At 38.0% G+C, this 25,538-nt stretch overlaps 1 protein-coding gene across 1 annotated transcript in view; it reads left to right on the forward strand.

Moving 5' to 3' along the window:
- LOC101440942 (zinc finger protein 596-like) overlaps positions 1-25,538 on the forward strand; it is a 189,614-nt gene that overhangs the window by 141,366 nt on the left and 22,710 nt on the right. The window contains exon 9 of the mRNA XM_058290790.2: positions 1-25,538. This exon is cut by the window's right edge and continues 22,710 nt beyond it. Within this exon, the coding sequence (XP_058146773.1) occupies positions 1-1,341 (1,341 nt within the window). The 3' untranslated portion in view covers positions 1,342-25,538.

The following is a 25,538-nucleotide window of genomic DNA, read 5'->3' on the forward strand; positions in this document are numbered from 1 at the left end:
CAGAGACCTCGCACCCAAAAGAATTCCTTTAAATATAATTATTTGCAAGAAGATTCCTCTCACACATCCACAGTGAACCAACATGCATTAATTCACATGACAAAGAAATCCTATTTCAGGAATCCACTTCCAACAGTCCTCAGTGATCATTCATATTTTAGTCAACATAAACATATTCACCCTAGAAGTAAATCATTTGAATGTTACCAAAGTGCTAAAAATTTTATGCAATGGTTTGACCTCAAACAATACAATGGAATTCCCATTGGAGAGAAACTCCATGAGTGTCATCTATGCAGGAAAGCTTTCAGTCGGCATTTTCATCTTCAGCAACATGAGAGAATTCACACTGGAGAGAAACCCTATGAATGCCATCTATGCAGGAAAGCTTTCAGGCAAAATTCCCATCTTCAAGAACATGAGAGAACTCACACTGGAGAGAAACCCCATGAATGTCTTCTTTGTGGGAAAGCCTTCACTACATCCTCTTCCCTTAAACGACATGAGAGAATTCACACTGGAGAGAAACCCCATGTGTGCCATTTATGTGGGAAAGCCTTCAGTGATTATGCTCATCTTAAAGAACACGAGAGATCTCACACTGGAGAGAAACCATATGAATGTCATTTTTGTGGAAAAGCCTTTGCTATATCCTCTTCCCTAAAAAAACATCACAGTATTCACACTGGAGAGAAACCATATGAATGTAATATTTGTGGGAAAGCCTTCATTCGATCTTCTTCCCTAAAACAACATGAAAGAACTCACACTGGAGAGAAACCCCATGAATGCCATCTATGCAGGAAAGCTTTCAGGCAACATTCCCATCTTAGAGAACATGAGAGAACTCACACTGGAGAGAGACCCTATAATTGCCAGTTTTGTGGGAAAGCCTTCACTACTTCCTTTGCCCTTAAACAACATGAGAGATGTCACACTGGAGAGAAACCCTATGAATGCCATCTTTGTGGGAAAACCTTCAGTCAGTCCTCTACCCTGAAACAACATAAGAGAACTCACACTGGAGAGAAGCCTTATGAATGTCATCTTTGTGGAAAAGGCTTCATTCAATCCTACTCCCTAAAACAGCATGAGAGAACTCACACTGGAGAGAAACCATATGAATGTCATCTTTGTGGGAAAGCCTTCCATCAATCCTCTTCCCTAAGAAAACATCAGATAACTCACACTGGAGAGAAACACTATGAATGCCATATTTATGAGAAAGGCTTCTTTCATCCTTCTTCCATTGAAAAACATGAAAGAACTCACACTGGAGATAAACTCTATGAATGTCATCAGAGTGAGAAAGCATTCAGTAATTTTTCTAATCTTAGTTGACATGAGACAACTCACACTGGTGAGAAACCCTATGAACATCATCAATGCTGAAAAGTCAACATTCCCATTTTATTAGTCAGCCAAAGGGGTGCTGATGCAAAATAACAAAAATCTGTTTGCTTTTGTAAAGGGTATTTATTTGGGGTAGAAGCTTACAGTTACCAGGCATAAAGCATAAATTGTTTTCCTCACCAAATTCTGCTGCCATATGTTGGAACAAGATAGCTGGTGATGTTTGCAAGGGTTCAGACCTGGTTTCCTCTCTTCCTGGGATTCATTTTTCGCTGGGCTCAGCTACTCTGCTCTTTCCATATGGTCATCTGTAGACTATCATGTGAAGGGTTCATCTCTCTTCCTGGGGCCTCTGCCATGTTTAGTGGAGCATTCTCTCCTTCCTCACGTATCTGCTTCTCTGTGTGTTTATTCCCAGTATCCATGATCAAAACTCCAACCTCCTTTCTCTGAGGTGCAGTTTCTCTATGTGTTCCCACTCCCTGACATGCCCCAATCAAAGCCTTAATCATTGTTTAATAAAGTGAAACCTCTGAATCAATATACAATCTAACATGCCCAGCAGGACAGATTAATTCACAAACATAATCCAATATCTATTTTTGGAATTCATAAACTATCAAACTGCTACACCCATCGTCAATGGCATGAGAGAACTCATAGTGGTGAAAAACCCTATAAATGTCACTCATGTGGGAAACCTTCAGTCAATTTTCTAAACATAAACCCCATAGGAGAACTCATACTGTAGAAAATACCATAAATGTTATCTGTGTTGGAAATCTTTCACCTGTATTTCTGCCTGCAGACACTATGACAGAATTCATGCTGGACAGAAACCATAATATATATATATTGGAAAACCCTAATTTTTCCAGCATTAGACAATATTTTACTCAAATGGAGAGAATCCCTGTAAATGTCAACAATATTGACTTATTTGACTTTTAAATAATTCAATATATATTTTTTAAGATTTATTTTTTATCTCTCTCCCATTTTGCCCCCTCCCCCCCCCCCCCCCCCCCCAGTGTCTGCCCTCTGTGTCCATTTGCTGTGTGTTCTTCTGTGTCTGCTTGCATTCTTATCAGCACAGCACCGGGAATCTGTATCTCTTTTTGTTGTATCATCTTGCTGCATCAGCTCTCTGTGCAGCGCCACTCCTGGGCAGGCTGCGCTTTTTTTGTGCAGGACAGCTCTCCTGGCAGGGCACACTCCTTGTGCATGGGGCTTCCTTATGTGGGGGGCACCCCTATGTGGCAGGGCACTCCTTCCGCATATCAGCACTGCATGTGGACCAGTTCACCACACAGGTCAGGGGGCCCCAGGTTTGAACCCTGGACCTCCTATATGGTAGATGGAGCCAAATCATCTTCCCACAATATTCTTATTTAAGATGTAGCAGCTCACACTATAAATGTCTTGTATATAAAAGAGACTTCAGCCATAGATTTAACTTTAAACTACCAGAGAGCTCACATAGTGAATAAACACTGTTATTAATCTGTTCAGAAGTTCCTGCAGTCATTCATACTACAAATAATCTAATGACATTCATACTGGTGAGAATCCATATGCGTGTCATTTATGTAGCAAAGCCCTTAGTAGATAAGTGATATATTATGTGAGAGTACACATAATGTTAATATAGTGGAATTGGAGAGACCTCTTTTACCATTCTAACTGATAAGCTAATCGGGTAAATCACTTGTGAGGAATTCTACACCTCTACTCAATTTGGGATTGCCTAAATTCCTAATTTATTCTTTAAATTAAATGAGTGAACTCCAAAAGAGTGAAACACTAGGTCTGTAATCCCTGTGCACTATTATTCAGTTAAAGCTAAACCTTAGTGTGTTAAAGGAAATGCAGTTTAAGAATAACCACAAAACATTAAATAAGAGGAAGTCTCCATTAGGAGTATGAAATCCCTTGAGAGATTTCCAGAAGATTCTTTGGTGTAGAATGCAGTCAGTAAAAATCATGGGAAATCATCTATTCAGAGATTGGGAAGGTTGTGTTCATTAATAATTAAAAATAATTAATTTTTAAAGGGATATTGTTTGAGGGGTTTTGGCAAATGATTGGGTACTTGTTGGCTGAGTTTGTAGATATCAATTGGGTATTTTATAGGTTTGGGGATAGGAGAATGTGTGAAGTCTGTGATTTTGGAGTCTTCCCCACATAAATGAATGTGGTTCTCTGGTTGCCTCTCCTGCCTGGGTTACTGATTAAATATCTGAATGGGAGGAAGAGACATGGTCACTTTGTTCCTAATCTTAGAGTAAGCAATACTTCATCTCAGTGATGAGAATATTTACCAGTGGGTGTGAGAATCATGCACACAGTCATTCACTATGCCAGGCAAAGGTCCAGATCATTCCCACTGCCCATCACTAATTTCCCAGTAGGAAGTATCCAGGGAAAATGCACAGGAATAATCATCTTGTTAAAATTCAAAGCCTTTTATGCCCATAGACCTTGCCATTATGATGGTTGACATTTGGAAATCCTGTCCTTGACATTAATTATTAAAATATTAAGATCAAGAACATGCAAATATGCTAACTTTACAACTAAGTTTTTAAAATCAATTTTATTGATACATATTAGTAAAGCATACAATCCATCCAACATGTATGGTCAATGGTATTTGGCCTAATCACATAGTTGTGTATTCTTTATTTAAACCATTATGAGAACATTTATGTTATTTCAATAATAAACAAAAAGCAGACAAAAATTCATCACCTCTAAATCTCTTTATGATTCCCTACTGTACATAAACCATTCTTTTTGCCTTTTCTTGCATATGTATTTATTTTAAAGCAATTTTATTGAGATATAGTCACATACCCTACAAGTTATCCTGAGTGTATAATTAGTGGGTCTTAACATAAACAAAATGTGCCTCATCACCAAAATAGTTTTAGAACAATTTCATTACACCATGAAGAAAAACTCCACTCCACTTAGCAGTTACCTCACAATCCCTCTATCCTGTCACAACCCTACATTACTAATCTATAATTTCATCTTTATAAATTGATTCATATTTGCATATTAAATAAATGGAAACATATGATCTTGAGGTTATTTTTGTATATGGTTTGAGAATGGTCTACCTTTTTTTGGTATACTTTTAAAAATTATTTTCAAAGATATTGAGATGGCATAAATGTTACATGAAAAATGTAGGGGTTTTCCATGTGCCCACTCCCTAACACTCCCACATATTCCCACATTGACATCCATCAGTAATGTGGTACATTTGTTACAACTGATGAACATATATCGGAGCATTGCCACTAAGTATATTTTACATTAGTTTAAACTCTCCTGCATAATTTTGTAAGTTAAGACAAAATTTGTAATGACCTGTATCTGTCATTGCAACATCATTCAGGACAATTCCCAATTCCCAAAAATGCCCCCATATTACACCTATTTTTCACTCGGCCTTCCCTCAGAACCTCTGAAGGCCACTGCATCCACATCAATGATAAAAGCTCTTCCATTGATAGATAGCAATGTCTGTAGTAGAAAAACAGTAAGTTTACTTTGGTCTATAGTTAATTCAACAATCCTGAGGATTTTGTGTTGGTGCTATCCATACCACCTTTAATTGAAAGGGGCTTAGACTCCATATGGCAGATGGATGGGGCTCTCTTCCTTGCACTTGTAGACTCAGTTCCTTGGGATGGTTGTTGTCCATCATCAAATCTGTTTTAGTTGTCCTGGGTGAGTCTGATGAACTGGAGAGTAGGTGTTGCCACTCTGTTGAGATTCAGGGCCCCTCTCGTATGTTGACAACCTAAAGATTTAATTCTCTTGGTTGTATATCCGTCAACTCTCATGCTAACTATTGGTTCAAATAGAAGGGTCAGAAGAGCCATGTTTAGGGAAACCAGAACTGAATCCAACTCTGTCATACTGGGGAGCATAAATTCTAAAATAGGGCCCAGTGGCAAGGTACCAAACTCCTGGGCTATCTGCCCTGACTATAGTGTTTGGATGACTCCAGAGCCCTCAGGAGCCTTACTATTTGAGCTAGTATTTACTTTGGCAGTCAATGAGATCCTGCTTAGATGTGCATAAACATAAATTCTGGAATGAACTCCTGACTCACTCTGAAGACTCTCAGCCAAATAACTAATTTGTCTTTACCTTTTCCCCCTTTTGATCATGGTTTTTTTCCAGTTGCATTGCTAGCTAGTGCTTGGTAGTAATCACTTCTTGCCAGGGAGGCTTATCTCTGGAGTCATATCCCACCCTGGGGGGCTGGTAATGCATTTATATGCTGAGTTTGGCTTAGAGAGAGGCCACATTTGAAAACAAGGCATTCAGGAGGTAACTCTTAGGTACCCTATCATACTAGGTTAATTTTCAATCAGTATCAAGGGCGCATCAATGACCATAATCCCTTACTAGTCATTGCCCCTGTACTTGGGGTATTCTTGATGTTCCATTAGAGAATGTGGCAGAGATCCCCAGGATGGGAATTCAATATTCTTTTGGTTATTGTGTGAATCTCCACCCACCATGACCATGCCCCATAAACACTTGAACACATTTTTATATTTTATATGTATGTCCCAGGTGAACCTCTTCCTGTGTATCCCCAATCACTGACACCCCATCCTAAATACCCTCCCCTATCATAGTTGTAACCCTTCTTTGATCCAAAACTTCTACAAAAATGAAGGCAATGAAATAACCAAATACATTAAGAAAATTAAGTAATGATAGTTTTAAAAATAAGATATAAAATATTTTTAAAATAAAATATTTGGAATAATAAAAAATAATGAAAAAATATTTAAGAAAATTTGTTGGACGTTGTCTTTCATCACTGTAAGATTTATTGTCTTGTATGTTCAGTGACATTTTCTTTTGTTTATTCCCCGCAGTGTCTTACTTTATGCATTTTGTGTTCAAAGAAGTTTTAGGCTACAGAAAACTTCCTAAAGAAGGTACAGAACATAGGGTATTCTCATATAGCCAACATCCTACCAGTTTTCCCTCTTCCCCTATTAATATTTTATATATAGATGGCACATTTGTTACAATTGATGTACAAATATTGAAACATAGCTACTAACCATCATAATGGTTTAAATTATGGTTTACATTTGAACCATAGAGTTTTATAAATTTTGATGAAATTTAACATGGCTTGTATCCATCACTGCAAGATCTTTTAGAATGCTTCCAGTGCCCCCCAAAAGCCCCGTGTTCTGTCCACTCTACCACTCCCCGCACCTCTCCTTGAGGTCCACGGCAAACACCAGGCTTCACTCCTTGAAGATCAAGAGTGATAGTTACTTACAACGTTGAGTGCTTGGCATACTGCTCTGTCCTCCTTTATCAGGCACTGCCTATGCTCTCTAAAGACGCCTGCCTCTCTGTTTGAGAATATAGCCAGTCTCCTCAGGATTAAGTCCAATACCTTCCCACTCATTATATGGGTATCCACCAATGAATACAACACACTATGAGGAGATGAACACTCACTCCCTAGAAGCCTGCCCAGATGTGCTCTGTCCCAGGTTACCCCATCAAACACCCCAAACCACTAACCCCACCCTGCCATGTTGACAGAAGAGTATTCCCAACATCGTACTTTCAGCCACATATAAATCCCCAGTTTGCACCTGCTCCCTCCCCCACCTTTTCCTCAGTTCCAAGGACTGTCCAACCCACCCTACCCAGCACCTGACAAACCAGCACCACCCAACCCAATAATATCACTGCACTGCTGTCATGCCCCTCCCCTGCACAACTACATAGTTCCATCTTATCGTAGATTTTGCCCATATGGGCTTTGCCTCACAAACTTTTTCTCCCTTTCTCCTGTAATCCTATCTTCCAGATTCTTGCTGAGTTTGCTTAATTCACATCAGTGAGGATATGTAATATTTCTCCTTCAGTGCCTGGCTCGATTCACTCAGCATTAGGTCTTCAAGATACATCCATGTTATCCCATGTGTAAATACTGGATTCTTCCTTATAGTTGAGTAATATTACATTGTATTATATAACACAATTTGCTTATCCTTTCTTCTGTTGATGGGCATTTGGATTGTTTACCACTTTTGGCAATAGTGAATAATGCCACTAGGAACATTGGTGTGCATATATCTGTTTTTGTCCATAATTTCAGTTCTTCTGGGTATGTACCCAGAATTGCTGTGTCATATGGCAGTTCTATGGTTAGCTTTCTGAGGAGCCACCACACTGTCCTCCACAATGGCTGCAACATTCTGCATTCCCACCAGAAGTGGATGAGGGTTCCCATTCCTCCAAATACTCTTCAACCCTTGGAGTACTCTGTATTTTAATAGCTGCCAGTCTAATGAATATAAGGTAGTTTTGATTTGCATTTCCCTAGTAGCTAGTGATGTTGAACATCTTTCATATACTTTTTTAGCCATTTGTATTTCTTCTTCGGAGAAGTGTCTATGCAAATCACTTGCCCATTTTGTAAATAGTTTGTCTTTTTATTTTCAAGGTGTAGGATTTCCCTATATATACTGGTTATTAGGTCCCTATCAGATACGTGGTTACCAAATATTTTCTCTCTTTGAGTAGGCTGCTTTATTAGTCAGCCAAAGGGGTGCTGATGCAAAATACCAGAAATTGGTTGGTTTTTATAAAGAGTATTTATTTGGTGTAGGAGCTTACAGTACCAGGCCATAAAGCATAAGTTACTTCCTCACCAAAGTCTATTTGGAGCAATATGACTAACTGCTGACATCTGTGAGGGTTCAGGTTTCCTGGGTTTTTACATTCCAGGGTTTTGTTTCTCTCTGGACTCAGGGTTCTTGTCTTCCTGGGTCTGGCTTCTCTTTCCTAATGAGCTTACTTCCCTAGACTCCAGCTTAAGTCTTCAGCATCAAACTCCAGCATCAGAACTCTGTTCTTTGCCATGCCTTTTATCTGTGAGTCCCCACTCACCAAAGGGTGGGGACTCAACACCCTACTGGCACCAGAGGTTTACATAATTCCTTAATCAAGTAAGCCTATGAATTCAATATAATCTAATATGCCAGAGGAGAAAATCAGTTTATAAACATAATCTAATATTTCTTTTTGGAATTCATCAATAATATCAAACTGCTACAGCTCCTTTTCCCTTTCTTGACAAACTCATTTGAGGTCCAAAAGTTCAATTTTGAGGCGGTCCCATTTATCTGTTTTTTCTTTCATTGCTCATGCTTTGGGTGTAAGCTTTGTGAAACCATTTCTTATTACAAAATCCTGTAGATACTTCCCTACATTGTGTTCCAAGATCTTTATGGTCTTGGCTTATATATTTATATCTTTGCTCCATTTTGAGTTAATATTTGTACAGAATGTGAGATAGTCATCCTCATTCTTTTGGATATGGGTATTCAGTTTTCTAAGCACCATTTGCTGCCATTTTTCATTATTGCATGTAATGAAATTGCATGTAAAATTGTTTTTTTAAAAGATTTATTTTTATTTATTTCTCTCCCTTTTCCTACCACCCCCCCCCCCAGTTGTCCACTTTCTGTGTCCATTCGCTGTGTGTTCTTCTGTGTCCACTTGCATTCTTGTCAGCATGGCACTGGGAATCTGTGTCTCTCTTTTTGTTGTGTCATCTTGCTGCATCAACTCCTCCATGTGTGCGGTGCCACTCCTGGGTGGGCTGTGCTTTCTTCAGGTGGGGCAGCTCTCCTTGCAGGGTACATTCCTTGCATGTGGGGCTCCCCTACCCAGGGGACACCCCTGTGTGTCACAGCAGTCCTTGCATGCTGCAGCACTGTGCTTGGGTGAGATCACCACATGGGTCAGGAGGCCCTGGATATACTGAACCCTGGACCTCCTATATGGTAAGCAGTCACTCTATCAGTTGAGCCACATCCACTTCCCATAAAATGGTTTTTGAACCATTCACTTTCAGGCTCCTTGTGTCCCTGGGTCTAAGGTGGGTTTCTTGCAGACAGCATTTAGATGGGTCATATTTCCTTATCCCTTCTGCCAATCTGTGTCTCTTCACTGAAAAGTTTAATCCATTACATTCAATGTTATTACTCCCAAGGAATTACTTATATTAGCCATATCTTCTTTAGGTTTCTGTATGCCATATGTTGTTTTTTCTTTTTCCCTTTTTAATTGTTTTTACACTCTCTTCCATCTCTCTTTCCTGTTTTTTTTTTTCCTTTCAACCTACAGAACCCCTTTTAGTATTTCTTGAAGAGCAGTTTTCTTACTGACAAACTCTCTTAATTTCTGTTCCTCTGTGAATATTTTGATCTCCCTCATTTTTGAATGCCAGCTTTGTAGGATAGAGCATTCTTGGCTAGCAATTTTTTCTTTTAGCACTTTAACTCTGTCATTTACTTTCTTGCCCACATGGTTCCAGACAAGAAATCAGCACTTAATCTTTGTGAGTTTCCTTTGTATGTGATGATCTCTTTTCTCTTGGTGCTTTCAGTATTCTCTCTTTGTTTTGCGCATCGGACAGTTTGACAAGTATATGTCTTGGGGCAGGACTTTTAGGATTCATACTCTTTGGGGTGTGCTGTGCTTCCTGGATGTGTACCTTCATTTCCATCAATAGAGTTTGAAAATTTTCAGCCATCATTTCCTTCAACACTCTTTATGCCCCCTTTCTCTTCTTTTCTCCTTTTGGGAAACCTATAATGCATATGTTTGTGCATTTCTTGTTGTCATTCAAGTCCCCAATTCCCTGCGGACTTTTTCTATCTTTTTATCTATCTCTTCTGCTATCTGTCTGGTTTCAGATGTACTGTCTTCCACATCATTAATTCTTTCCTTTCTCTGTTCAAATCTGTTGATACATGCTTCCAGTGTGTTTTTGATATCTTGCATTTTGCCCCTCATCACTGTATTAGTCAGCCAAAGAAGTGTTGTTGCAAAATACCAGAAATCTGTTGGCTTTTAAAAAGGGTATTTATTTGGGGTAGAAGCTTACAGTTACCAGGACATAAAACATAATTTTCTTGCCTCACAAAAATCTGTTGCCATGTTTTGGAGCAAGAAGGTGCTGATGTATGAAAGGGTTCAGGCTCCCTCTTCCTCTCTTGTTTCTGTGGTCCCAGCTTCTTTCAAAATCAGCTGTAGCTGTAGTTCTCTCTCCCAGAACTCATTTCCTCTCTGGACTTAACTGCTCACGGCTCTTCATGAAGTCAGCTGTAGACTGTCAGGCAAATGACTCACATCTCTTTCCAGGGCCTCTGCCATGTCTAAGGCATCTGCTTCTCTGTGTGTTTACTTCCTGGGCTCCTGCTCAAAGCCTCAACCAACTCCTGTGCCTTGTTATTTTCTCTTTGATTCCCCACCCACCGGGGGGGCAGGGAATCACATCCTACTGATGTGGCCAAATCAAAACCCTAATCATAATTTAATCAAGTAAAAGTGAAACTTCCCACAGACTAGTTTACAAATAATCCAATACCTATTTTTGGAATTCATAAATAATATCAAACTGCTACAATCGCCATCATATCCATGATCTTTTTACGTATGTTTACAATTTATTTGGTATGTTTTCCCAGTGTCATCTTTTTTTAAAAAGTTTTATTAATTATTTATCACCCCCCGCCTTATGGCTTGTTTTTTCCTGTCTGTTCTCTGTGTCCATTTGCTGTGTGTTTTTTCTGTGTCTGTTTGTCTCCCTTTGCTGCATCATCTTGCTGTTTCAGCTCTCTGCAGCGCACAGGCTGTCAGTTCTTCGTGGCACACAGGCAGTTTGCCTTCACAAGGAGGCCCCGGACGCAAACCCAGGGCCTCCCATATGGTAGATGGGAGCCCAACTGATTGGAGCCATAGCCATTTCCCCCAGTGTTTTCTTAGTATCCTTAATCTCTTCCTTCACTTCATTAAGTTGATTCATGCTATTTGTTTGGACATCTTTGATTAGTTGTTCCATGTTCTGCATCTCCTCTTGGTTTTAGTTTGTTCATTAGACCGGACCATGTCTTCCTGTTTCTTAGTATGGCTTATAATTTTTGTTGGTGTGTAGGCATCTGTTTTGATATATTCACTCAGTTGGTTATCTTCTCTTTCTACTATATGGTTTTATTTTGTTGTTGTTTTTGTGGTAAAATTTCACTTTGACACTTCATTCCTCTTATTCTCTTTCCTTGCTGTTGTCTGTATTCCCTTGAAAAAAAATTAGGACCAGAGAAAAGGATAGAGATAGGGAGTGGAAAAGAATAATAGTAGTAGTAATAATAAAAGTAGAAGAGGAAGCAAGCAAGACCTGGGAGAAGAAATAACACATGTAAAAAAAATATAAAGGACCAAGAACAAAAAAGGTAGAATAAAGAAAATGAAGTGAGAAACAAATTAAAGAAAAGTATATGGAATGATTTAAAAGGTCAAATTGTAGAACAAACAAAATTTGGAATGAATGGAAAACAACAAAGAACAGAAGATAGAAAAATGAAGTAAAGAAAAGATATAATCTAGGTAGAAAAATTCAGTAAAAGAAAAAAAGGAAAACAAAGAAAGGGGAAACATACCAAATAGGAAGCAAAACAGCAGCATCTTAAAAAAGCAACCAAGGAAAAGGAGCATTCCTTCTGAGGACCCTAAGGAGCCTCTCAGGCTGCTGTTCATCAATCACCCTGCAGCCTGCCCTGTGCAGGTAATGTACAGGGTTTTAGGAAGGAAAATAAGGAAAAAAGAAAAAAAGGAATCTCTGAAAAAAATAACAGATCCAGAATTAAAAGAATGTCTTTATTGTTCCCTGTCAAAATGTACCAGCTGTATTCTTGACAACCCAGAGGATCATTACTCCACTTCACTGTGGAGACCAGAAAATCAATCCAGGGGCCTCGTATATGCAAGGCAGGAATTCTTCCTCTGAGTTAAATTGTTTCCTTAGGTTGATTAGGCTTCAGAAAGCTATCTACCCTGTTTCTCTACGTGTTTTAGATTACAGCTTGCTAGAGTCCTGCTCTTTAGGTGCCTGTCCCACCCCCTCTCTAATCTAGTTCCTCTCTTTCCCCAGCTGGCAGGGTGTGACAGCCTGCCTGAACAGATACCCCTCGCCTCTCCCTATTGTTTATGGGTCCCTTCCTATGTTCAAAAGAGGCTCAGCTGGCCAAACTCACCACAGATAACCAACTGTCCACCCTCTGTCAGGCCCCTTTCTCTTCCTCTCAGGGAATGCCCCCTCCCAGTCCTTTGGCAGCAGTGAGTCTTGGTCTACACCAATGCTCTTTGTCCTGAGGGCAGGGTATACGTGCAATTTCCAGCCACAGATGTGAGCAACTCAATTTTCCTTTCACTTCTTTATATCTCCAGTAACCTCCTAGATGACTCAGAGCACCTTACCATTCTCTATATATCCAAAGCAGCTCCTTTAGATATGTCCCTGCCTTCCTTCTCTCCACTATTTTTGTGAGAGTCAGACTCTGCCTACATACTTCAGTGCCATTTTCCTGAAAGTCTGTACCTATTTTTAAAAAAGATTTATTTTATTTATTTATCTCCCCTTTCCTCCTCCCCTCCCCCCCATTGTCTGCTCTCTGTGTCCATTGTGTGTTCTTCTGCATCCACTTGCATTGTCAGCACTGGGAAATTGCGTCTCTTCTGTTGTGTGTGTATCATCTTGCTGCATCAGCTCTCCATGTGTGTGTTGCCACTCCTGGGCGGGCTACACTTTTTTCATGTGGGGCAGCCCTTCTTGTGGGCACCCCTTTCAGGGGTGCCCTTGCATGGCACGGCACTCCTTGCAAGTGGCAGCACTGCATGTGGGCCAGCTCACCACATGGGTCAGGAGGCCCTGGGTATTGAACCCTGGACCCTACATATGGTAGGCAGACACTCTATCAGTTGAGCCACGTCCGCTTCCTTTTACCTATTTTTTTACTCATGGTGATCTAGTTTTCCCATCATCATTTGTTGAAGAGAGAGTTCTTTCCAGATTGAGGGGCCTTTTCTGCCTTGTCAGTAATTGATTCACCAGGAATGTGAGGGTTGAGTATTTAGTTCTCAATTCTGTGCCATTCTTCTATATGTCAGTCATTGTGACAATACTATTGGTTTTTGATTACTGTACCTTTGTTATAACATTTGAGATTGGAAATTGTGAATTCTCTAACTCCTGTCTTTTTCAAAATGTCTTGAGATACTCAGGGCCCATTATCCATCCTAATTAATTTTATTTATTCTTAATTTCTTATTAAATTGTCTTTTTTAAAAAGATACATAAATCATGAAAAATGTTACATTTAAATGTTTTCTTTTCCATTTCTGCAAAGAAACTTGTTTGAATTGTAATTGGGAATACATTGAATCTACCAATGTAGATTCAAATTGTTTTGGGTATATTGACCTCAGGATGATATCTAACCCATTAATGGAATAATAGCCTTCCGTTTATTTAGATCTTTTAAAATTTCCTTTAGCAATGTTTTATTGTATTCTGTTTAGAAGTCTCTTATTTACTTCATTATATTTATTCTTTTATATTTGATTTTTAAATTTGTAACTGTGACTTGATATTTTTGTTCACTTCTTCCTGTTGATCATTGTGTATAGAAGCACTGCTGATTTTTGGCTGTTGATTTTCTACCCTGCCAATTTGCTGAATTCATTTATTAGTTCTAGGAATTTTGTTGTAGATTTTTCAGGATTTTCTGTATAAAGGAGGGTATCAAGTACGAATAGGGAATGTTTTCCTTTTTCCTTTCCAATTTCAATGCCTTTATTTCTTTTTCTTGCCTAATTGCTCTGGCAGGAACTTTAGTACAATGTTGATTAAGAGAGGATGCAGTGCTCACCCTTGTCTTGTTCCTGAATTTAAGTGGAAGGCTTTCAGTATTTCACCATTATGTAGGATGTTAGTTATTTGCTTTTCATATATGCCCTTTTCATGTGGAGAAAGTTTCCTTCTATTCCTAGTGTTCAAAGTGTTTTTATCTACAAAGGGTACTGTGGTTTTTTTGTTTTTTGTTTTTGTCAAATGCCATTTCTGCCTTGATTGAGATGATCACATGGGTATTTTCTTTCATTCTGTTAGTGTAGTGGATTACATTAATTGATTTTTCTCATGTTGAACCAAATTTGCATATCAGGGATGATTACCACTTTATGTGTAATTCTTTTAAGACTCTGCTGGATTCAGTTTGCTAGTATATTGTTGAGAATTTTTACTTCTAAATTAATGAAATTTTAGTTTGTAATTTTCGTTTCTTGTGGTATCTCTATCTGGATTAACTATGAAGGTAATTCTGGCCTCATAGAATAAGTTAGGTAGTTTCACATCCTCTTCAGTTTTTTGGAAGAATTTGAGCAGAATTAAAGTTCAGTCTTCTTTAAATGTTTGCAAAAATTTTCCCTTGAAGCCATGTGGTCCTGAACTATTCTTCATGGGAGTATTTTGATTGTGGATACAATTGGTTTATTGGTCATGGTTTATTAGATCTTCTATTCCTTCTTTAGTCAATGAAGATAGTTTATGTGCTTCTAAGAATTTTTCTTTTTCATCCAGGTTATATAATTTATTGACATATATCTTGTGACAGTTTGAAGTCCTTTTATGCCTCCCAAAAAGTAAAAGATTAAGTTTTTGACCTATTCCCTTCTCAGTGTGTTTGGCCCTTTTGATTGGACTTCATCTTTGAAATGTAACAGTTTGGGATTCTGCCTACTTGCTGGGCCTTATTTAAATGGAGACAGAGAAAATAGAATCTGTCTTTTTTGATCCTGACACATGACTTGAGGATCACCAGCAGCAAAAATTTAAACACAACACCCACAAGAGGATGGGCCCAAAAAACAGTTCATGGCTGAAGATATGAGTCATGTGCCTTATAGCCCAGAGGTGAACTTGGGAAGAAAGCAAGGCAGCCAAGATTGAAAAGGATGACCTGAAAGAGAAAAGGCCTATAACTGCATGTGCACATGGGAGCTCCAGGAGATGTAGGTTCTGTAAGGGAAAGCAGGGGGCTCAGTAGTAAATGGTGACCATGTTGCTTTGCCATGTGGGAGGACCCTAGTATCACCATTAGCTAATATTGGTGGGAAAACATCTCTGCTGATGCCTTGATTTGGACATTTCATGGCCTCAGAATTGTAAGATTTTACCTTAAATAAAATTCTCGTTATAAAACCCAATAATTTCTGATATTTTGCATCGGCAATCTGTGACAAACTAAGACATATCTGTTCATAGAATCCACTTAATGGTCCTTTGATACTTCAGTAAGGATGGTAGTAATGTCTCCCTTTTCATTTCTGATTTTCTTTATTTGTATGCTCTCTTTTCTTCTTTGTTATTCTACCAAATTGTTAATTTTATTGATCTTTACAAAGAATCAACTTATGCTTTGCTAATGTTCTATTGTTATACTTTCTATTTCATTTATCTCTGCTCTTACCTTGTTATTTCCTTCCTTCTCCTTGCTTTTGGTTTAGTTTGCTCTTCTTCATGTCCTTTCAATTTTGAGGTTAGCGGTCTGATTTGAAATCTTTCTCAAATTTAATGTATACATCTAGAGCAATAAATTTCCCTTTCAGCACTGACTTTGCTGCTGCCCAAATGTTTTTGTATAGTATTTTCATTTTCATTCACCTCATGGTGTATTTCTTAATTAGGCTTCTGATTTACTCTTTGTCCCATTAGTTGTTTTAGATTGTATTGTTAAATTTCCACATATTTGTGAATTTCCCCATTCTCCCTATGTTATTGATTTCTAGCTTCATTCTATTATGGTCAGAGAATATGCATTGTATAATTTCAAAAGTTTTTAATTCATTGAGACTTGTTTTGTGCTCCAACATATATTCCATCCTGGAGAATGATCTATGTGCACTTGAGAAGATTATGTACTTTGTTTTTGTCAGGTGCAGTGTTCTATATATGTCTCTTAGGTCTAGTTGGTTGTGTGTATCTATATCATTCAAGTCCTGTACTTCCTTACTGATAGTCTCTCTAGATGGCCTGCCCTTTATTGAGAGTGGTGTTTTAAATTCTCCTACTATTAATGGTAACTTTTGATTTTTCCCTTCATATCTGTCAGTATTTTCTTCGTATATTTTTGGGCTCCACTGTTAGGTGCATGTATATTCATAATTATGACACATTCCTTTTGAATTATCCCCTTTTTCAGTATGTAATGGCCACATTGACCCACTTATTTGTCTTTTATTCTAAGACTATTTTGTCCTATATTAGTATAGCTACCTCAGCTCTCTTTTGGTTACAGCTTGCATGGTATATTTTTTCCATCCTTTCACCTTCAGCATATTTGTATTTTGAATGTAAGATAAGTCTCTTGCAGACAACATAAGTTGGCTCATGCTTTTAATACATTTTACCAATCTCTTCCATTTGACTGAAGAGTTGATTCCATTTTCATTTAAAGGCACTACTAATGATATAGAAATTTCTCCTGTCATTTTTCTATTTTACCTTTATAAGTCATACTGTTTTTGTCTCTCACTGTAGCATATATGGCTTTGAATTTTTCCCACAAGGCTTTCTCTTCTTTCCCCTTCTAGTCACAGAAGCTTTTCGTTTCTAAATAGTTACACAGCAAGCCTTGAGAGATAACTGTGAGCTCATGACTGATAAGTGGAATGTCCGGTTAGACTTCTCTCCTAGAAACTCTAAGAATAATCTGATCTGTGAACAGCTTGACCACCTTAGTATCAATAGATCCCTTAGTAATTACTGTAAAGATGTAACTTCAGCCCTACTGACAAACATGTAAATTATCATTTTACATAGCTAATGTGAAAATGTAACTTCTGCCCTGCTGGAAAACACTGTGAATGTCTGGGTCTTGTTTATTTCTCTTGAGCACTGTGCCTTTTAATCATGCTACTTCCTCAAATACCATCTCCATCTGCACATAGACATGTGGTATAAAAAAACCCTCTTGTTTTGTGGCAAGTGTGGCTTGAGCTTCACAAGTGTCATGCTCTTTGTCCACTGCCACAAATTAGAATTTAGACCATGACCAGTCTCAGACTGTCCCAGAGGATCTTCCCTCTGGACCATTAAGGGTGAGGCCCCACATCAGCCCCTATTAAACACTCAATTATGGCTAGTGTCCCAGGTAGGCCAGCTGTTCAGGCCAGAGTTGGCAGATGGCTGCTCTAAATGGCCCACTAGGAGAGGGCCTGTACTCTTTCAGTGTTGAGTATTTATCCTTTTTGAGGGAAAAGGACAAAAAATCTTGACATGTTTTCTCTTACTCGTTTAACAATTTGGATTGTTGTGCACTTACATACACTGGCATTATGGTAAACCACAGTCACCTTGATGGTATGTTATTAACAGCAGGCCAAATTAAATGCCAGAAAAGATAGCCATTGTTTCATGCAAGTATTTGAAGGAAATAAAAAGAGTATTATAATCTATAGACTTTGATTAGTAGCAGTTGGTTCAACAATTGTAACAAATGGATCACACTCATCTAAGATATCAGTAATAGAGGTAAACATGTGTGGGTACAGGGATATTGTATGGAAATTCCCTATATTTTTGTTGTAATTTTTCTATAAATATGAATCTAAATTTCTCTAAATATAAAGTTAAGATAACAACGCTAAAGAAAAAAGGAGTAAATCTTTTTTAAAAAAAAGACTATTAATAAAGTATGGATGATTACAGAGATCTCCTTTCATGTGAGGAGATGAAGTGACCTTCAGGCTAAGTTATGAAGAGTTTGAAGGAGGCAGCTATGCAAAGTGCTAAGGGAAGAGCTTTCCCAGCAGCGGTTACAGGAAGGGAAAATCCCTAAAATGTGGAGAGCAGTTCCCCAGTTCAAGGTACAGAAATGGGAGTGGGGAAAATTGGTTGGGGATGTATTTAGAGAGCTGAGAAGAAGGCAGATCACATGGGACTTTGGTAGGACACCATAAGTTTAGATTTTATTTACAGAATCTATATGGAGAGTGATGGGAGCAGGGGAGAAGCAGCCAGATGAGCAAGGCATGTTTCTGGGCAAGTTAACCCCCATTTGTTCTAACCTACTCTGGTAAGGAATATGCAAATGGTAAGATGTTTTTGCCTAACTTACTGAATATATCCTAAATATTGTGTCTTAGGGGAATATACCATACCAGTATGGACAGGATAGTAGAATGAGAAAATATTGCTAGGCCTATTTCAGTTGGCCTTGACTATGCTGCTTATCATCTTGCCCCAACAGCTTTGCTCAGTCCCCTCAGCTATCTCCCTTCCACATCTCTGGCTTACCCTCAACACATGCTCTCCCCTTTATTTCTCATCCAAAACTGAGATAACAGCTTCGCTAAAGGTCCCCACCACTGGTAAGTATTGCTCCCTCACTCTCCTCGCAGAGCTAAGGTTTTTAGGTGAGTCTCAGGCCATTAACTGGCACCATTTCCTCCTTTCTAATTCAGTCAGCTGTGATTTTGTCATACTTCAGCCACCTACTCCAATGAAACTGCTATTCTAAGGTTACCACTTACATTCAAGTTCTCAAATGCAGTGGACACATTCTTTTCTTTATCTTCTTAATCTTTTCTTCCTGTTTTCTCATTCTTGAATATAGGTTTGTTTATATTCTTCTCTACCATCATCCTGGCTTACCTATATCCTTTTTGAATTCCTTCCTACCCCTAGGTTTATTCCTTCTCAGTGTAGTCTTCCTCTATTTATCCCTTTCATATTGATGCCCTCAAGGTTCAATCTCCTGCCCATATACCCCTCACTCTACATACTCTCTCTGAGTAACCACATCCAAGCTATGGATTCAACTGAGTCAATATTCAAGTGAACACAACCTTTCACATCTAGTGAGAACTGTCTTCTCAGCCCCACTTCTGAATTTCCAATTGGACTCATGGATACCTCAAACTAAAGTTCTTCTCTAAAATTTATTCCACCTCTTCCCTATCAGGGTGATTGCCACCACCAATGTTCTAAGTCAGAAGATGGAAGGTTTCCTTGACAGGTCCTGCTCTCATTCATTGATGCAGTTAATGATGATGTGTCAACTCTACTCTCTAAGTAGTTTTTTTTTCCCTTAATTTCTCTCCTCCTCCCTGTTCTTTCTGCCATAGACTTAGCCCAAGTCTTCATTACTGATAGCCTGGCTCTCTATCAAAATTTCCTACTAGTTCCTCTACCTCTTGACTGGCCTCTATCCAATTCATCTCCTATACTGTTGCTATTAAAAAAAATTACACCTTTACCAAAAATATTGCAACTGTCTCTGTGGTTTGCACAGTAAAGTCCAAATTTATTTTTGTATTAGTATTTCTTTTTGTGCGTATGCTTTCATTTTTTAAATTAAATCATCTTTTTTTAAAGATACATAGATCACAAAAAATATAACATTAAAAATATGAGGTTCCCACATCATCCCATCCCCACTCCTCCCACATCAACAACCTCTTTCATCATTGTGTCACATTCATTGCATTTGGTGAATACATTTTGGAGCACTGCTGCAGTGCATGGATTATAGTTTATATTGTAGTTTACACTCCTCCAAATATGTTCAATGGGTTATGGCAGGATATATAATGTCCAGCATCTGTCCCTGCAATATCATTTAGGACAACTCCAAGTCCTGAAAATGCCCCTACATCTCATCTCCTCTTACCTCTCCCTGCTCTCAGCAACTACCTTGACCGCTTTCTCCATATCAATGCTACAGTTTCTTCCATTACTAGTCATAATAGTTCTATAGTAGAATACCAGTAAGTTCACTCTAATCTATATTTTATTCCTCCATCCTGTGGACCCTGGGTTGATGATGTTCACTCCACCTCTGTATTGAGAGGGGGCTTAGATCCCACATGGTTGATAGATACAATTCTCCTGCTTGGCATTGTAGGCACTCTCAGTTCCCTGGTGTGGTGGTTGACCATCTTCATCTCCCTGTTAGCTGAGCTGTGCAAGCCAGGCATTGAGGGACAAAAACTACATGACCTCTCTGATATGAAATAAGCAAACCAAGCTGTCTCTGAGTGCTAGAGACTGGATGATAGGCTTTCAGGAAATTGGGGGATGTGGGGGAGGAAGGTTGTGAGCTGACGTTTACATGGGTGAAATCTCTGATAAACTAGAGGTAAGTATTTGTACAGGGAAGGGATAAGATGGGTTCCTTAGCATTTCATATAAAAAATCTCATGGCCTGGCCACAGTTCATCTCTTTAGCCTCACCCCCTACCATTTCATCAAAACTATGCTATACTAGAGGTCAGCATTTTCTAAACGGTTCTGAAGGGAAATTACCAAGTTATTAAAATTCTCATGAAATAATTTTAATTTGTGAAATTGGGGGAAATGGTTTAAACAGTAATGGGCATTGAGTGTATTCAAGACAGGAAGAGAATGTAAATTTTGAGTCCTGAACCCCTGTTTTTCATTTAAAACCAATTTATATCTCTAGGAATTCAGTTTAGAAAATGCTACTGAAGGCACTTGGAACAACTTATAACAGTTCCTAGAATATGCTATTCTCCCTTGCTTCTCCACCTCTGTATAAGATGCCATCCATTCATTCATTTACTCGTTTATTTTTTCATTCAAAAACATTCATTGTACATCAACTGTATATACTAAAACTAGTAGCGGTTGAACATTCAGAGAGGGAACATGGTCTACATGAGCCAAATTAGTAAACGTGCTTAAAACAATCAGGCTGAGTACTTTGAACTTGGCAGTATAAAGTGCTAGGAACTGAATTGGGGAAGATCATGAGACAGTACCTTGCCTCCTCCTCCTTTACAGGGCTATCTCTGAGATATGTTCCAGATGTTTTTTTTTTTGTTTTTTGTTTTAGGTATTTTGAGGCTTCGATGATAAGTATGCATATATTTACGGTTATATTTTCTTCATGCATTGATTCTTTGTTAATATGAAATATCTGTCATTGTCTCTAGTAATATTACTTGTAAATCCTATTTTGTCTGATACTAATATAATTACTCCAGTTCTCTAATAATTTCCTTTTGAATGGTATGTCTTTTCCCATTGTTTTATTTTCACTCTATTTATATCTTTGAATCTAAAGTGGGACTCTTGTAGACAGTGTGTTGTTAGATCTTATAATTTCATCCAGTCTGATGATCTCTAACTTTGGTTGGGCTGTTTAGGCAATTCACATTCAATGGAGTTGTTGGAATTTCTGGATTTATACAACCCATATTAGCAGTTATTTTCTATGTCTCCTCTCTTGTTTGTTCTTCTGTTCCTCTTGACTTCATTTTTGTAAGTTATTGTTTATTGTACCATTTAAATTTATTTGTTTACTTTTATCATTTAGTTATTCTTTTGGAATTCTAAGTGAAAGATTGGGATACATCTTATTTTATGAAAACATGCTTCATATCAGTGCTAACAATTCCAGAAATAGAGAAATTTTGCTGCAATATACCTCCATTTCTTCCTCCTTTTCTTTAGGCTGTTATGATATATATTTTTATATATTATAAATGTTCCATGTAATAATATAATTACTGATTTATGCAATTTTACATCTCAATACAATAAATGAAAAAGAAATGTATACCAACAGATGCTTTTACATTATGCTACATATTTATCATTCTTGTGCTCTTCATTGCTCCCCAAATGGAGTAAATTCTTTTCAGTCTGAATTACTTGCTGTCAATTTTCCTGTAAGGCATGTTTGATAGATGGAATTATTTGTACCCAGAACTTCCAAGTTCTTGTTCTTAATGTGTTACTCTGGGTATGAACCTATTGGTAAATAGGACATTCATTATTCCTGGATCCTTTATAACAGAGTTAATTTGGCAAACTTCAGCAGAAGAAAGTCATAGGCAAAGGCCTAATACATCACCATGTGATGGAGCACTGCTATCACCAGAATGACTGACTCCAGGAGAAACCATAGCTGTGCTGACATCTTGATTTTGGACTGCTAGTTTCTGAAACTATGAGGCAATAATTCCTGTTATTTAAGCCAACCATTTAAATAATTGGTATTTTTCTATCTTGGATTGTCTTTATTTAACTTTTGTTTTGCTGAATATAGAATTTATGCTTGGCATTGTTTTCCTTTGCAATGATTTGACCTTATAATTCCACTGATTTGTGGCTAAAATCCATTAATTTTATTGATACTCCACTTTATATAATAAGCCATTTTTCTTTTGTTGTTTTCAAGATTTTTTCCTTGTATTTGATTTTGTTTAATTTTATTTTTCTATCTGAATTAAACTTTGAGTAAGGGTGTCACATAATAAAGGAGAAAAGAATAATTCTATCAAAGTAACCAGTCTTTAAATCATCTCCGTACCAAAATAATTATCATTTTGCAGGAATTTTTAGACATACTGGATAATTTTAAAATGTATCATGTGGGGGCCATAGCAGAGGAAGTTTCTGGTGTGGAAGACTAAGATTTGAGATCAATTTTCTGGTGGGTCCTCATATGACAGTGGTATGTAGATGACTGGTGGTAGCTTCTCTGATTCTCCCATGAGCTCACAAGTTGGTTGAAGGACTTTTCACATGTGCTGCACTTGCAGGGCTTCTCCACTTTGTGCATCTTCTGGTGCACATGGAGGTCTGATATCTGGAAGAAACCTTTGTGGCACTTGGCACACACAAATAGTCTCACATTCCTGTGCCTAGCTGAGAAGAATAAACATCCTGGGATAGTTTTCACACTTGAATGAATTTGGGGACCCTGGACACTTTGGTTTATCCCACATCTGAGTGTTCCATCATTGCTTTGGTTAGTAGGGACAGGCTTGGGTGGCATGATCTGTCCTGTGGAGATATTGTGGTTACACCTCCATAGGGAGAGCTTGAGAAGAGGCTCCTCCTAGGTATCCTTCCTGTGGTATGGAGGAGTCAAGCTCTGCTCTTCTGGAGTTATGCCGGTTATTCCAAAACTACTCCTCTCTTCAGGATTAGTGTAGTCATCTTTCTGAATAATAACCAGGGAAAGTACTTGATTGTGTCAACCTGCAATAGTGTCATTCTTTGACTACACTATCACAGAAATGTTGATATCCACCTGCTTGTTCTGTTTGAAGAGGAATATTTTGGGGACCTTGGAAGGGTGTCCTCATGCTCTCTCCTCTTGGGGTTCCTGCTGGCATTTTTTCCCCACGAGATGAATGACTTCTCTTAAGGTCATATTCACAGAGAAGTGGGCTTCCTGCCCCTGCATGTGAACATGGACAAAATCAGGTGTCTTCATGCAATCACTGGTCAGATCTTCCATGAGCTTCTCCAGGTTTCTTCCACTTGAATCCTAATTCTCTCTCAAAGTGGACCAGTATCTGCAGTATCCATTCATCATTAATTCTCCCTGGACCAATTAGAAATAATCTCTTCCTTGCTGTGTTTTTTATTGCTGCACCACAAGTGAAATACTATACAGAGTTTTTTTTAGTTCCTGATCTTCAAATGAGCCACTATTGGTTTCATATAAGCTGAACTTAAAGTTCCCATCCTCTTCTAGATCTCAGGTCCTTGGATATGTCTTTGCATTTAGTTTTCATGGTTTGTCTGTGATGTGTGGATCTCTTTGATACACCCTAGCAGGGTTATTTGAGCATCCTGTATATGGATATTGTTTATCATTAAATCTGGTTAATTTTTGGTCTTTATTTCTTCAAATATTTTTCTTCCCTTTTCTCTCCTCTCCTTCTAGGAGTCCTATTGCATGGAAATTGGTGTAGTTAATGTTGTCTCACAGGTGACTGAGGTTTTATTAATTTTTCCTCAGTAATTTTCAGTTGGATTCTGAAAAGTTGTTTATATTTATAAGTTCAAGAATCATTCTTGGAGTTCTGGGAAAATGGTGCTGAGGTGGGGAGGCAGAGTCTACACTTTCACAACAGAGGAGTGGAGAAAGGGACAGAGACCTATCTGAAGGAACTACTTTGGATATATAGAGAATGGAAAAGTTCTCTGAATCATCTTGGAGGGTACAGGAAATATAGGGAAGTGAAAGGAAAACAGGAGCATAAACAACAGCAAGGAAATAGAATAAGAGAAATTAAGTGTCAACATGAAACCTTATGACAAACATACAAACAACCAAATATAACCCTAGAGTACAAAGAGCAGCTAATCAACTGAATAAACCTATCAAGATAAATGGATGGCTAGATACCAAAAAAATTTTTTTTCAATCCATATGAAGAAAAAGGAAGACATGGCCCAGTCCAATGAACAAATTAGAAAAAGGGAGATGTAGAACATGGAAAAACTAATCAGAGATGTCCAAAAACATCATGAATCAACTTAATGATGTAAAGGAATATATTAAGGATATTAAGAAGACACTGGGAGCACATACTGAAGGAATTATAAACATACAAAAATGATAACAGATATGTTGATAAATGGCTTGATGCAAGATACCAAAAACACACTGGAAGCACATAAAAGCAGATGTGAATAGGCAGAGGAAAAATCAGCAATATGGAAGACAGTACAGTTGAAATCAGATAGTGGAACAGATAGATAAAAAGAAAAAAATCCAACAGGGACTTAGGGATTTGAATGACAACATGAAATGCACAAACATATGTATTTTAGGCATCCCAGAGGGAGAAGAGAAGGAAAAGGAGTCAGAAGGAGTGTTGAAAGAAATAATGGCTGAAAATTTCTGAACTCTTTTGAAGGAAATGAATGTAGATGTCCAGAAAACACAGGACACCACAAACAGTGTAAATCCTAAAGTGCCAACCCCAAGACATATGCTTGTCAAATTGTCTAATTCTAAGAAAAAAGAGAATATTGAAAGCAGCAAGAGAATAGAGATCCAACCCATAAAAGGGAAGCTCAATTGATTTCTCATCTGAAACCATAAAGCAAGAAAGCAGTAGTATGACATAGGTAAGGGGCTAAAAGAAAAAACTTCCAGCCAAGAATTTCTTATCCAGCAAAGCTGGCATTCAAAAATGAGGGAGAGTTTGAAATAGTCACAAACATAAATTAAAGTGAATTTCTCTATAATAAACCTGCCCTTCAAGAAATACCAAAAGGAGTTCTGTCGGTTGAAAGGAAAAAACAGGAAAGAATGAGATGGAGAAGTGTGTAAGAAAAATTAAACAGATAAAAATATATATAAAAAAACCCCACAACATATGGCATACAGAAACCTAAAGAAAATATGGCTAATGTAACTATTTCCTTGACAGTAATATTGAATGTTAATGACGTGAACTCTCCAGTCAAAAGACACAGATTGGCAGAATGGATAAGGAAA

Source organism: Dasypus novemcinctus, chromosome 31 (assembly GCF_030445035.2).
Source record: "Dasypus novemcinctus isolate mDasNov1 chromosome 31, mDasNov1.1.hap2, whole genome shotgun sequence".
In the NCBI taxonomy this organism is placed as follows: domain Eukaryota; kingdom Metazoa; phylum Chordata; class Mammalia; order Cingulata; family Dasypodidae; genus Dasypus; species Dasypus novemcinctus.